General features: G+C 38.8%; 1 protein-coding gene across 1 annotated transcript in view; it reads left to right on the top strand.

The window, feature by feature from the left end:
* The window catches only part of CPS1 (carbamoyl-phosphate synthase 1), a 531928-nt gene that overhangs the window by 475904 nt on the left and 39619 nt on the right, over positions 1-16405 (top strand). The window contains exon 33 of the mRNA XM_044075706.1: positions 9267-9341. Within this exon, the coding sequence (XP_043931641.1) occupies positions 9267-9341 (75 nt within the window). The remainder of the gene's footprint in view (positions 1-9266; positions 9342-16405) is intronic.

Below are 16405 nucleotides of genomic sequence, written 5' to 3' on the forward strand. Positions count from 1 at the left end.
ATGAATTGGAGTTTTGTAAGTTTGATCTCGATAATTAGGATTGCAATTGTTACAGATGTGTTTTGAATATAGTCCTGGCACCCAAGCTTATAACTGTTAATGTAAATGGACCTTTTAACTTTTTCTGATGACTTCTTATAGCAAACATTTAGTTTTGCAATATTAGTGTTAAATGAATCTTGTCTTAGTTCGGCTTACGCACGTATAGGTATGTTTGAGATGTGAGTGGTCATTGCAAGGTTGCACACAGTATGTTATGGGAGTTTATCATTTTCCTTACTGATATGCAGTCTCTGAGTTGGAATATATAACTAGCAGGAGGTGTGGGAGTGTGGGGGGTGGGGGCTTCTCCCCTGACAAAACACAGTTTTATTTTTTCATTGTTTTTTCACTTATGTTATTTGTTTTAGATTAACTGGTTTTAGATGCATTGAACATAGAAAAAGTGCATTTAGATGTTTCTACCCCATATATCTCTATGTATGTATGGTAGCAGTTCTTTTTGTCAACTATTTTTTCTTTTGGTCAGCCCGTGAATTGCCTGACAATTTTTGCTAATTTTCAAGTTGCCAAATATTAATGCAGTAAAATAATGCTGACAGTAGGGTTTAGAGCTCGTTCCCCACTGTTGTGTGTCCTTTGAGTTGGTATATATGAGTGGAAGTGGTGTGTGTGGGGGGTGCATGTGGTTTTGCACTCTGTGAAAAAAAGGTAATTTTTTTGTTTGTTTTATAATGGATTGTAGGTGTAATGTGCATTCCAGAAAGTGGGTATGATATTTTATAACTATATATATATATATATATATATATATATATATATATATATATATATATATATATATATATGTATAATATGTGGAGCCCTTATAATAAGCAAGACTTTCAAATGTTGACATCTGTTTGTCAACACATTTTGGTTAACAAAACAGATGGTCAACAGGTGTGCAAGACTGACAATTTCCAGAGATGGGGAATATGCCCCTTCCCTAGAGATTGTGTGTTCTTGTAGTTATTAGACAGGGGAAGCAGGGGGTTCGGGGGGAGGCTTGCTTCTCTGCAAAACCAGAAACAGTACATTTCTTTTGCGTAGTCTGGTTTATGCCTTGGGGCATTTATATTAGTGTATCAGCCCTTTTATTTATTTATTTATTTATTTTCCTTTTGTGGTCCATTTTTTAGTGTCAATCTATTGAGCTTTAGACTGACTTCAATAGATCTATATGTATTTGAGTTTATGCTGATTATCAAAATGTACAAGCATTGAAACTCAGATGATAAAGGCTTGGCAGTTCAGAACTCAACATACAGAAACATCCGCAACATTGAAGAAAATAAAAGATGATCATGAAAGTAAAGTAAGCAATTTCCTTTTGTGATTCATTAACCAAAACCCTACCACTGAATTCAAATGTACTTTGACTGAATAGTAGTAGTGTTTTAGAAAGAGTTTTTCTATGGTAAGGTGTAGGGTTGGGGTTAGGGTCAGCCCACATTAATAAGGATGGTCAGGAGTGCTATAGATTTTTTTGTCCTCCACACCAAAAGCCAGCACTTCTTGATAAGATTTGGGCCATAACATAGTAGGACTTGGGGTATAGCATAAAGTAATGTACAGAAGAAGAAGAGAGTAGTAACACTTCAACCAAGAATGAGAGGAACATTGTTGCCTACAGGATAACCAAATATATATATAGTAATGATATACCATCTACATTTCGAAGGAAAAATAGTTTGTGATCAAAAGAATGAAATAAAATTCCGAAAAAAAAAAACATTTAGCCTAAATGTCAAACGTCAGTAACATGACGAAGGACATTCGACATGCCAGACTTCCAATTTCAAAAGTCTATATGTCCTTTTACATTTTAGCCCAGGGGCAACCTCCCTGTGCCCCACACAATCCCTGCAAATTATATACCAACTCTGAGATTGCATTACAGTGAGGGAAAGAGTAAATTTCCTGATCCTCACTGTAACGTGATCTCCATTCACAATGCTGAACTCATAATAACAAATCAAGCTTTACTTTTGTTATTATGATTTCGTATTATTCCAGTTCGGCATGGTGAAACTTTGAAAATTTACTTTCGGCCCCACGATGTTCCAACTCGAACCTTCAAAGCTTTGATGGCAAACCTACAGTAACTCTTGTACACTAAAATAATTTTGATGTAGGACGTTTTCTAAGTTCATTGTCATTGGAAACCACTAGATCTAAGATTGTGAACTCTCCTTGGTTAACCTGTGATTGAGTTCATCCTCTTATCCACTCCATTGCATAATTTTTCCTCTGAAGCTTCCATTCTGGGGAACATGCAAAGCCAACACCAGTGTATGCAATGATTTCATATGTCACAATAGGGCAGCATAACTAGTTCCAGAGACTACCCTTTTTTGCCATTCTGACAATGTGGCTCTCAGACCTGAGCAGCGAGTACACAGTTCCCATATTCGTTGCTGAAAACTGTATCTGCTAAGTCTTCGTGTGGCCAACAGGTGATGAGACAACACCTGAAATTACATTCAGTTTACTGCCTGGGAGAGTAGCACAACATGATGGGCTGCCCTGACTGCCAGCAGGTCACCCCAGCCAACCAAAGCTTGAGCCTCTGCCTGCCTTCAGCTTTGGTGGAGTATGAGAGAGCTAAAGTTGATGCATTCCCAGGTCCCAGTTCCTACCTTGCTGAGGGATTCTGGTCTAACTCATATCACATTTATCAGCTGGAGCATGCATGTGACCAATCTGATAATGAGGAATGGTTCCCTGAATCAACTGATTGTTGGTTCTTAGTGATAAAGGTCAAGAACTCTTCTACTTAGATCTCACCAGGGCCTGTCAGAGTCCACTGTCCAAGACCCTCAGCAGGTTATCTCTCTTTGTCTGAATAAAGTGCCAGAATTGTAGTGGACTGGAACACCTTCCTTCTTCCCTGATAATTGAAGTGGCATCAACGGCTCAATCCCCATATGTTTTTACAGGCATCTCTATTGCTCTCAAGATGGTGGTCTTGACATGGATTCTAAGGTGTCACTAATTATACAGCCACCACACTCTTACACACCAAAACAGCGTGGTGGGCAGTCCTCACTGATCTTCTGGTAGGCCTCTCATTCTTGTAGCCAGACTTGTTGTAGATTCTAAAAAGAGATAACTTGTTTGTGAGGTTGGCAGTTCACCTTGGCATTGTCATGGTTCAAAAGAAATCATCTCCTGACAGGTTGGAATTTGTATTGAGTCACATGGAATTCTGTACATTTCTCCTGGCATTCAAGACTTTGGAGAAGAAGCTGAATCTGGGGCCCCTACTAATTTTGTCTAACAGCTGGTCTCATGTGTATGGTATGGGTGGCGCAGTGTTGTGGTGGTTAATGTTGTTGTCTCACAGCAAGAGGTTCTCCTTTTCCATTCTTGGCTGGCATGCTTTCTGTGCAGAATCTGCATGTCCTCCTTGCATTTGCGTGGGTTTCCACCGGGTACTCCGGTTTCCTCCAACATTCCAGAGATAGGCGACTGGATCATTTCTGCCTGGGCCTCTGCTGAAAACAGGTTCTGTCCTAGTCAGACTTTTCAGGTCAACAAATGTTAAAATAAAATAAAAAATAAATAAAAATGTAAGCAAGCAATGGAGTATGTAGCCATACCCAACTTTTTAGAGCGGTAGTGGGTATCCAACAGTGGGACATAAACAGAGGCATCAGTCTCTGATTAGTTCACATCTGAGGTGAAATTCATAAGCTGGTACACTCTCTAAGCTGCACCCCAGCTCATTGCTACAACTATAAATTCAGAATTTATTTTTGGATCAGAACTTCCAGAAATGGGACACTCCAGAGAGTGACATGTTTTGCCACTTGGGAAAATGCTGTATTCCCTCTCTTATGATCTTTGTAACAAGGCAAGGGTTAGGTCATGATGAGAGCATTACTCATCCTGTACAAAGGCAATTTCTGTATACTGTCCTGTTATCCTGTGGATTCTGTACCTCACTGTAAAGTACAGGGAAGAAAAAATGAAAGTAATTTTCTCAAAGTTTAAGCTAATACTCGTTACCCCTTGGTAGCTGAAATGACACGGTTTCTTATTGATAAAAAAAAAATAAAATAAAAAAAATAAAAAGAATAACAGAGTTCTTGCCAGAGTGATTTTCACGGTTTAGGAGACAGCTTGTTTCATGCAGGGCTTAGCTGCTGTCTTCAACTTGTTAATTTCACTGAACCTTCTGCTGTGTGTGGGAAGGTGTCAGTAGGGATTGAAGATACCATTAAGACTTTCACCAAACAGCTTTAGCCTACAAAGTGGACAGTGTTTTTTTGTGGATTGATACTTGATGCTTCCTCATTTAGTCTGTGTCATTCTGATGTACCTCAGGAACTTGTATGATGTGGATTTTGGTTATTCCACATGCAAGGTCCATGTTTAGCTGTTCTACCCATTATGTCCTCATGGAGAGCTAGACTATGGCCTAACATTGACTCCTCAAGCACTTCCTTAAAAGAATGATGCTCTTCTGCTCATCTTTGAAATAAGTCCTCCCCTGCTCTTCCAGGGATTTTAACTTCATTACTGACAGGCTTGTCCATGCTTCATATAAACCAACTGATTTGGTGGAGCAGAAGTAAATTTCCTGGGAAGTGCATTTTCTTGTGACTGTCACCTTAGCTTGCAGATCTCAGCATATGTACGGGACATATCTGGTCTTTCACATTGATAGGGTGTCTCTTCAGACCAACAGAGGTTTGCTGCTGAAAGCAGTTTGTGAATTGTCTGTGAACCAGCCTGTTAACCTCACAGTTTTCTTCACTGTAGAAAGAATCCTAGGAGAGAAATGGCGAGACATACATTCAACATGCAGGAGATGCATTGTTAGGTTATTTTTTTTTTATTCTTTAAGTCAGAAATTACTTTATGAAGGTAGAACAGCTGTTTATCTCTTTGCTTCAGGAAGGGAAGCGAAGGGATGACAGTCAACAAAGAGATGCTTCCCAAGTGGTTTACCAACAGCAGTATCTTTTGCCACTGGGCATGTCTGGCAGCTCAAAACCTATTAGAAAACAGCGTCCTCAATGGCCATTCCATAAGAAATATAGCTTCTTCCAGTGACTGGTTCAGAACGTCTCACTTGTAGATGTTGTTAGTACAATGTCTTGGTGCTTTTTTCACATATTCACCAAGTACTGTTGTCTTACTTTAGCAGCTGAGTCTTGTTTTATAAAGCTGTATTTCATGGTTGGAGGTTGGTGTAATGGTTAAGGTGTTTGACTCACAGACAGAAGGTACAGTGTTTGATTCTCACCTTTGAGAGAGAAATTGTCTATGCTTAGAATGGCCTATTAAGGACAAGTAGCCTAGTAATTAACTATGAGCTTATATGATGGGTTTGGTATAATGGTTAAGGTCTTCACCTTATAGACAGAAGATACAGGGTTTGATTCTGACCTCAGGTTATTGGCTAGGCTTAAAATGACCCTTTAGGGCAGTTAGCCTAGCAGTCACCTATTAGCCTATGAACCTATTACCTTGTAACTGTCCTCAGGTTCCTTTAGCGTAAGTGGTTTTAATTGTTGTGATTCATTCCAGTCTTTGGACTCACCAAGGAAGATCTCCAGTGCTGGATATTATACATGTGTTCTTACTATATCAGTAGAGCCTTGATGGAGCCATCCAAAATAGCATTGTTTCAGTTATCTATAATTGGCTGGCTCCTTCACCTTGCCTCAGCTGTTTGAGCTGCATGTAAATCAGGCAAATATATCACATACAAGGTGTCTGTTCTTTTACAGGGACATATGTTCTTCTCCTACTGTATCTACTAATTACTTTTTATATTGACTCTTCTACAAACCTCACTAACACGCAGTACTACAGACACCTTGTAAATATGTAGATAATACTTCATCACTTCTCATATTTACCTTCCCCCACTAACCGGTCTGCTCTCTATTTTCCTGATACTGGTCTACTTGTTCTCTTTTATTGGTGTGCTGTCCTGCTTACCTCTTCTCTGATTTATACCACAACTTTTTTAATACCTCTATTGAATTATCACTTGTGACACAGGAAAATGTACATATTTACAGAAGTAATCATATTGTATTAAATTAACATTAACAAACATTATACTTCAGATATGTTGCTATATATATATATATATATATATATATATATATATATCATATAACCTAAGTAACATTACATAAATGATTCAATTCGTCCCCCCCCCCCCTTTTTTTAAACAAGAAACATCTTTATTAAACCATCACTTACAACATAAGCAATCATAGATTACTTATTTATTTATTTATTTACATTTGTTAACTGGGTAGTGTCCGACTGGGCCAGTAGCCCATTTTCAGTGGAGTTCCAGGAAGAAAAGCTGCAGATAAATTAACAATTACAAGCTAAACAATTAATAAGAAAACAGTAGCTAATGAAGCACAATACAACAGTACAGTAGTTAAAAAGTCACAGTCCAATAGTACAATAATCGAGGCTGCTAAGCAAAAACTAGTAGTACTAGGAACATTATATTGAAATTTATAGTAGTACAGATATGTTTATCAGAAACTCAGCTAGCAAATAGCTTGTAGTTGATTGAGGTGAAGGAGAGTACAGAGTTGAGAAGACATTAGGAAGGTGTTACCCCAGTGAAGTACAAGGGCATATTATACCACAACTTTTTGATAAAATGCATTGTTGTCGTAGTGAGTTATCTATAACATAATAGAATGATTGCTGTGCCACTGGTTATTTTACATTTGTATTGCATTTTCTGTTTGTACTGTAGTAATTGCACTCTGCTGTAATGTTTGTTACAACCCAGGCTGAGCCTGCAATTGGCCATTCTTGGTAAGCGCTCTAACATGGTAAACAAATGTAAATAAATGCAGTTAGTTTTGCAAAAACCAGCACTGCAGGGGTTGGTGATATGTAGGTTGTTCTAAGAAATAATACTACAAACTCAAACCAACCACAATTTTTTTTTCTGTAAGCACCTTCTTGCAAACCCTACAGATATCCTGTGCTGCGCAAAGGGCGATATCCCACATAAATCCTTAATTATAATCAACTCTAATGTTGCTGAAATGGGATGATGCAGTGCAACTTTCACTCTCGCACAATTAGCAGCAACAAAATGGAGCTGTCAGTGTTCAATTAACATCTGTTGAATATTGCTACAACAGAACACTTCACGTAATATATTGTAATGCATGTTTTTTGCAGGTAGTTTTCTGGTACAATTGGTACAAAATTTAATACCTAGTATACTGTTTTTGTTTTGTAATTATGGCCCTTATTTCCTCTCCCAGTTGACCATCAAACCTCTATTTTCTGTTGGCCCATCCATTCCTCCCAACTCCCCTCTGTGTTTTATGACACTGTGAAAGGGAGATGGGATACACAGAGGCAGACAGTAACTGTGCCCAAACTAATATACTCTACTTCCCCACATAAGCTTTAGAAACTTCCTAACCTTCCCCCCTCCTAATAAATGCCCATGATACATAGGGACAAATTTAGATTGTGTGGCTGAGCTTATAAAGGTTCTCGTGGTCGCTAGCCTAGTATATACCTATGAACCTCTAAGGATTGTGGCCATCATCCATGGGAGATTAAGAGGCTTTATATGTGCCTCTAACAACACCCTCCTCTCCTTGACTGGAAAGCACAATGCCTAGTATATACCTATGAACCTCTAAGGATTGCGGCCATCATCCATGGGAGATTAAGAGGCTTTATATGTGCCTCCAGCAACACTCTCCTCTCCTTGACTGGAAAGCACAGTATAGTGTTTATTCTCCTGGATCCGTTGTGTGTTTGTACGTCGGGGAATTCCAGTTAGAGTAATCTCACACTTCTTGACAGGCTTATGGTTCAGGGAGTTCCATGTTGGAAATAGCTGGAAATGTTGTACTCTTGGGTTTTCCCAGTAGAGCTTGATGGGCAAGACAGCATCATCCACTAATTCCCATTGTCCCTTCTCCAGTTTCATTGCTTCAGCACCCAGGCTGCTGGTCGAACCTGGGTCACCTGGGGGGTAGTCAAGGTTAAGAGGTTTGTGCTGTGGACATTCCTCTCAACTGTCCAGAGCTTTTGCAGAATGTCCAGATTTTTGCTTCCTATTTTGGTCTGTTCCTCATAAAAGTTGTGGTTTTATGAAAAAATCACTGAGGAAAGAAGTCACTAAATAATGACATGCATTTAAGTTTCAGACTTCATATCCTTCAAAAAAATGCATGCTAACACAAATCATGTTACTGTAGCAACTTTCTAACTTTATAAGAGTAATATTTAAATCTGTCCCTATTTTAGGCCTTAGTCTCCCCCTGTTATCCTAGGCTTTGCCCAGATTTCTTGTGCTAAGATGTTGAGAAGTATGACTGTGGAGCTGATGAAGTTCTAACCTTTCAAGTTGGAAACTGTATTGATCATTGTGTGTAATGCAGTACAAGCTCTAGAGGTGCCCTACCTAAGAGGCCTCTTGAGAACCCACAGCTTGACTAGTACCCTTTGAGTAGCCACTGAGTTGCTTCCTATAAATGTACAGGGTAAGGCCGGGTCATTGTTAGAAAGAAAGCTGTTATATGACTCCTGATTTGTGTAATTTTCTTCCTTCTTCTTGACCATCTCAGAGACTGTTCCAGTATTTTCAGATTTTGAAATGTATTTGTTTGTATTTGCTTACCTGTGTACCTGCTCAGCCCACGTAAAGTACAAAACATTTCTCAAAAAAGGCAGAGATGTAAGCAGTAATGGAGGAGCTCAGGATAGTTATAAAGTAAAAGTGTATATGTACATTGTAGTAAACGAGGAGAATGTAATGTACAGTATTACATTTGTTTCTAAAGTGAGTCAGCCTTCAACAAGTCTGTGAAAGGAGAAGAGAAGTGCAAAGTAGATATGGCAAATCTGATTCAAATGTTTATTTTTGTGATGCCACAAGTAATGTGCATGTACTTGCATTGTTCTTTATTTACTCTTGTAAAAATAAAATTATTAGATTGATAGACTCATTGACTGCAGTTTAATGTTGTTCTTTAGACAGTATAAACCACTAAAAGTAGGCGCACTGACTTCCGCACTTTTTGTGTTGTGTTTAGTTTTCTTTTAACTTAACTGGCAGTGCTGTGGTTTCACTCACATCATCACCTTCTGTTCTTCATTAAGTACAGTTTGCTTAAAGACAAACAATAACTGACACACTTTGTTTCAGATGTTGCATTTATCTTTCTAATGTCTAATTTTTTTGTGGATTTCATTGACAGGCCCCTATGTTTTCTTGGCCAAGACTGCGAAATGCTGATCCCATTCTGCGCTGTGAGATGGCTTCCACTGGAGAGGTACGTGTCTTATGCCTTATTGCTTCATTTAGTAGCTCCAATTTAGGCTGTGTTTTCTGATTCAACTTACAGTTTTACAGAAGATTAATAGGTGTGGCCCAGTTTTCGACATAACTTTATTTTGTGAATCAGTGCTGGGATGAGTATTAGTCATAGAGAAACAGGGAATTAAGATTGCTTGTCAAGATTCTATCAAATCAACCTCAGTAAAACTGACCTTACCAAACATGAGTCATGCTATAATAAAATTGCCAAATTTGCTACTGATGCCTCACAAAGGTCACATCGCTGCACTGCTCCTAAACAACTTAGCTGGCTAGAACTTCCTCAATTGCTTCAGTATAAACAACTTATCTTTGCACATAAAATCCTACACCAGCCAGACAAAATCCCTGTTCTCAACAATATTATACAACCACTAAAGAACCACTGCTGTTGAGCACAAAAAACAAGTAACTAACATCCAAACAATACCCCAGGCAGTACATGGCAGGTCTTCACATTAATAATTCAGGCTATAGCACAGACAGTCTCTTCATAAAATGTAGTTGATTATAGACCAGGTAAGCGCTTTCACAAATTTACCATTTACTTCATCAGACCATCTTACATAACATCCCATAGCAGGTTTAAATACTCAGCCCCCCTCACAATTTTAAAACAACCAGTCATATTCATTCCATCATAGTGTCATCAAACAGATGACTACTGTCATACAGATACAACATAAAATATATGTTTATGTAGCTTCTTATTCTTATGTGTAGGTGTAATCACAATATGTTCATTCAACCCTTTTCCTTGGTATAGCTTAAGGTTGATGATCCATTTAAGCTCCCTTTCCTCTGTTTTATTTGTCAAATTCCCCATCCTAGCATTATTTGGATTAAATGGATCATCAACCTTAAGGCTCAAGGTACATAACTAAAATATTAATAAAATGCAGTGGAGTTCTATAAAAATAGGAAGAATTGTGATGAGGGTTATATGATGAATATGTGTTGTAAATTAGAATAATGATGTCTAATTCACTGTATTTCAATGTATTTATTTTACTGTTTCTTTATTCTATTTCGTTTTATGTTGTATTTGTATGACAGTAGTCATCTGTTTGATGACACTATGATGATGGAATGAATATGATTGGTTGTTTTAAAATTGTGAGGGGGGCTGAGTATTTAAACCTGCTATGGGATGTTATGTAAGATGGTCTGATGAAGTAAATGGTAAATTTGTGAAAGCGCTTACCTGGTCTGTAATAAACTACATTTAATGAAGAGACTGTGCTATAGCCTGAATTATTAATGTGAAGACCTGCCATGCACTGAATGCAGTATTTTTGGATAATATTATACAACCATATACCATTATTAGACCCCTATGCTCTGCTAACAAAGTTATGTTAAAGACCACCAAAGCTAACAACTCAGCTGGTGAATCTATCTTCTCAAATGTTATTATAACAAATGACAGAACCTGCAGGTACGGCAGTGCAGGGCAAAACCATGAAACATTTCAAAATTAGTAGCCAGCATACTAATTTCTCAAATGTTATTCCTAAACTGTGGAACAAATCTCCATCCAACATTTCCTCTATTGCTCCTTAGCACAATTTAAGAAGCTCCTAAATTCTTACTTTACAGAAAATTGGCTTTGTTCTTGTTATCATCCTGGATAATTCTTAGCTCTTTATCTATCTATATCTGTCATAGTTGTTTCTATCATGCTATATAACTCATTCTCTCCCCTCGTTCTATACTTACTTCCCTTTTCTTGTTCAAATGTATCTATCGTTTTGTTTTCACTAGAAGTTATATTGCCATTTTTTTCTGTATTGTTGTATTGGTATGCTATTTGAACTGTTTTTGTATTATTTATCTTATCAACGTGTTGTCTATTGTTTACTGGGGCTTATCTCCACAGGCCTCGGCTGAAAATGGACATGTGTCCAGTCAGACTTCCCCAGTAAACAAATGTGAAATAAAAAAAATAAATAAATATTTCTGCCTTTCAAAACAAGAGGCTTATTACCGTTACACATACTGATTTATGTGTTTGTTTTACAAATGTAAAAGTTGCTGCCAAAGCAAGGATGGTCAGCTACAACTGATATGCAGAGTACTATCATATATTTTATTGCATTGTGTAGGTCCATATAATCACTTCTACTACTTACCAGTCAGCAGGTTTTCGCTCCCCATGGGCCCGTGGATTCTCTATTTCATTCCAGGTTTTATTACCTACTGTTGGAAGGAAAAGATTCTTCTGAACAACATGTTCCCGACAGTAAAATACAGAAGAAAGGGGGGGGTCTACATTGCTCATTTAAGGGTGGGTTCTGATGTTGAGATAAGAGTGGAAGAGCTAAAGAGAGGGGTCTGGACTCCACTGTACAAAGCTGGCTGAAAGCCCAATCTCACGGGGATCAGTTTGTTGAAGAATTTTTGTTGTCTGAGAAGCTCTAGAATATCTGGTAAAAAATTGAGGGTATCTGTGTAAGAATCCTTTCTCTTTCCCTGGACTCTGTGGCTTACATGTGCAGGAGTTGTGGAGATTGCTTTGGTCATACTAGATATGCTTGTCACAAAAGAATTAGTGTGTGTCATTCAGTTCCTATTTTACTTCTAGTAGTTAGACTGAGCTTTCTTTTATTCTGCATTGCTACATTAGGTTAGATAATCACTTTTTTATTGATTGTTGAGGGGTGAGAGGTGACTGTGGGAGGCCATCATTTAGGCAGGCATCAACACTGTTCTTCCTTAGCTCCAAAGCCTGCCCCGCTTCCTGACCTATTTGCTCTCACATATGATGGCATGCCTTGTTTTCTCTGTGGAAATGCACGTCCCCACATAAACATCATGAAAACTACCATGTAGATGTAGCTTGGGATAATGCATCACACATCCCTAGCTTGTATGCTACACGTTGTTCACCTCTCCCTCTAGTTGGTGCCAGTATCGCAGAAGACTAGACCGCCCTCCCCCCAGGACAGGCAAGCCAATGTCAGCTGTTCACTCCCACCCTCCCTGCCAGCTCTGGCATTGCCTGAGCCATTAATCTATCGTGGGTTGTTTGGATTATAGTCAGAATGTCATCTCTCTTTGCCATAGAACTAGGCTTATGGCATAATATTTGGTATTACAATAAAAGCAGCATTTGAAATAGGTTTGTTGCCCTGGCAACATTTGTCTTACAGCACAATCATTGCAACCTAGGCATAACTGAATCATGGCTTACATCTTTCCACTCAGATTTCTTAGTTTCTGTGTCATAGGAGGGACCGTCCAGGACTCAGAATTGGTGAAGATGGACTGATGGTCATATGTCATCTAGCTTGGATTTTTCTCTGCATGTTTTCATCCACAATTGGCTACGTTCATAGTAACAACATGTTGTGGTGGAGGGGATACATTAAAGTTTGTATAACATGTTACTGACATCTTGCTAACCTTAATAAGCCTGAGTATTGGCTTAATGGCGTGTTCGGCTGGAATGCGGGGAGTGCCTTCTGTGTGGAATCTGCATGTCCTCCCCGCGGTTGCGTGGGCATTCGAAAGACATGCGTAAATGGACGTGCCTTCGTTGAAGGTGGAACGTCGAACTGGCACCTCAGCGTTCATGAAAATCTACTGCCAATCATTAGCGGACTGGAGTTCCGCTGTGGCGACCCCTAACCAGGAAAAGCCGAAAGACAACAACAACAACATTGGCTTAATGGCATGTCTCCATTTAATATTTAACAAGAAGAATGCTGTCATCTTTGGCGATTATAACACTGGTGTACTTGGTGAGTACTATAACCCTGCTGCTCTACTACAGGAGCATGGTTTTTGGCTCATTTTATTAGAGCCCATCAGATTGGAAATCACTCACTTGCGGATTTTGTTAATATTTAAATTTCAGGAAGAAATTTGGACTTCCCATGGAAAATAAAGACCCGACTACACATTTAATATGGTAGGACCCCGCTGTTGCACTTCTGTTTGCATTACAGCTGCTGCAGGATAAGTATTTCTCTACTACCCCCAAGAGCCATGGCTGTGAGACAGGATGGGCAGACCAAGGAATTTTGATAGACTTAAGGATCATTCTTGGCCTTTGTAAGAAGCATGATGACTCTAATGTAGAAAAGATCAACTTTAACATTGCTGTCTTATCAGGAATACAGTACAAGGCTTAACAGTGCTGGCAGCTTTGTTATCAGACCTCATTGAATGAATTCTAATAATAAATAAAGATGTCTTGAGGTAGAGGAAAGCAATCCTCTCATTAAACTTACTATACCTCTAGGAGTTTCGTTTCCAATGCCTTAGCCCAGTCTAAAGAATTTATGGCAGGGTACACTATCCTCCAGTCCACTTATACCGTTTGGTTTATCATGATGATGTGGACATAACTAGAGAAATCTTGATTTCCTCCTTCCATTTCTACGTTTTGATAAGCAAACAGCTGCTCAATGTATTGCAGAATTCAAATATCTTGAAGCCCTCTGGTTGATTTTCTTGTGCCTGTTTTATTAAATATGAGTGCTCGTTTAATTGTACATCCCATAATACACGTGTAACCCCATCCTGTACTTGTCTTCATATACCTCGTAGTTGGAAGCTTTAATTCTTCTTCTTCCCAAGATAAGTGGTGCAAACACAAATACTTATTTTATTTCTTCCCCTGCCTGTCTAAAGTGATACAAAAGCTTTTCAGCTGACAAGTTCTAAATTATCTGGCCACTACAGCTTGTCTGCTGATTAATGATATGGATTCAGGAAAGACATGAGGGCAATTACTGACAGTTACTGCCCTCTGGGTCCTGGATGACTCATTCCTTGTGATCATGAAATTTATCTCACTACAGCTATGTTTGTTGTTCTCATCAGGACATTTCCAGTAGGGGGATCATATTCATATGATTAAACTTCATACATTTTCAGGATTTTATGGTCATCAAATACCACATTTTTTGTCAGGCTGGCCAAAGTCTTAGCATCAGAGAATTTTCACAGCCATGGTGGTGACCTAATAGAAGGTGATTAGTTATTTAAATGCATGACTGTGTAGTTGTAATCACTACTTATCCATTGGTACACGTCAAACAACTAAAGGCATTGATGTCTAACAAACTGAGTCATCAGTTGGTGAAGAGGGTTAAGCCAGTGTGCTGTAGTTCCTGTGGTGCAAAGTTTGATTCCCTCAGCCCTTATTTATCTACTGTGTGACCCTGAGCAAGTCACTTTATCAGACGTTGTTCCTGGGACACCCCTGAGAAGGTATTGTGTGTTCAGTTGGCATACGTGAATAGCACTCTATCTGTTATTTTCTATGCATTATACTACAAGCATATTGCCTTCCAGAACTTCATTAATAAAATCTTTTGGTTCATGCTTCTGGCTTCCCAGAGTGAACATCACTGCCGCACATTAAGGGAAAGCACATGGCTTCTAGTGGCAATGTGGGCAAGTCTGTTATTCTGTAACTTTCACAAAATGTACAGTCAAGACTACTGCCCTCCTCTGATGAGGGGCTTAGTAGTGAGGGAACATATATACCCCTCACACTTTATCTACAGGTGCTGCTTTTAAATTTTGCAGATGATGACAGACCATGGTTACATATCAGAAAAGGTGGCTATGGCTTTTCCATTCAAGCTGCATGTATCTGGGCCCTTCACAGTTTAGGAAGACTTCCCAATTGCACACAGGTAATCTCCTGTGAGCTAAGCATCTTCTAGTATAGAGTCTTAATCCTGGTGTTTTTTTTCTTTTCCTTCTTATGGGTTGAGCTGTCATTAATACGTTTTTCTTCTAGAATCCGCTGCTCTGTCCCCTGCCTACATAATATTACAGAAGGGGAACAGTGTAGGCAGTATTTGCTTTGTGTAGAATCTCCCTTTGCCTTCCTTCATACATATTCTGGACTTCTTAGGCTGTGTGTGTTTTACCTTTCTATAACTCATCTTCACATCTTCATAGTAAGGAAGGGAATGCTGATAGGAGACAATCCTTCAAGTATTATAGCCTCTCAGTACTTAGTTGTCCTGTCTGGTTCCTGGATAACTTGATTTCTGTGTTTTGCATACTTGTCCTCTGTGTCTGCATTGGTTTACACTGAATGTTATGGTCTCCTCCCACATTCAAGCGACATGCTAAAACAGGCTGTGACCTATTTCTGAATGGTTTCTGTGCTTTGCGACCATTGAGACTGAGGACAGAGACTTTAGCTTCAATGAAGTTTGAATCTAATAAAGAAGGTATCAGAGAATGAATGAAAAGAAATTTCGTCATGAGGCTGCCCACTTATTTATATTAAGAGAGTACTCACTGAGTGTTGTTTGGAATACTGCTGCACGTTCTGCTATGTATTCTGTATGTTAACTATATTGACATTGGTGCCATGGATGGTTCTTGATTAATATTTCATTATGCTGTAGTTAGCAGTCACTTATGATATTGTTTTACCTGAATAGTGTACAATTGTATTCATTCTTTAATTCATTCTTTCTCTGATTACCCACTTTATCCAGTTCTGGATCACAGAGGAGCCAGAGCCTGTCCTGGCAGTCATTGGGCACAAGGCACAGAAATTAATGCCAAACAGGATGCTAGTCTATTACTCTCTCTCACACACACACACACACACACACACACACACACACACACACACACACACACACTCAGTTATATACACATGATACACGCATTTGTTTGCAGATATGGAGATTTGACAGTTTACCAGCACATTTTTGGGAGGTAGAGAGAAAACTGGAACACCCAGTGAAAACCCATTATCAGTGATTGGTCACACCCACTCCACACAGAAGGTACCCAGAAAAGAACTGAACTGGAGAGTTAAATTGTAAGGCAGCAACACTAACTGCTACACTGCTGTGAAAGAAGACATGGTCATCTTTCATACATTTAGTGAGCATCTGCGCTTTGTATTTTACTTTATTACTTTAATTTTACTATTTTTTTGCTTGGGTCATTCCGAAAATGGCCCAATTTGGGACATCCCATTTATTCAATTGACAAGACAATGAAAAAAGTAATATATATATATATATATATATA

Source organism: Protopterus annectens, chromosome 6.part1 (genome assembly GCF_019279795.1).
Source record: "Protopterus annectens isolate FY-2018-M chromosome 6.part1, PAN1.0, whole genome shotgun sequence".
Lineage (NCBI taxonomy): Eukaryota > Metazoa > Chordata > Ceratodontiformes > Protopteridae > Protopterus > Protopterus annectens.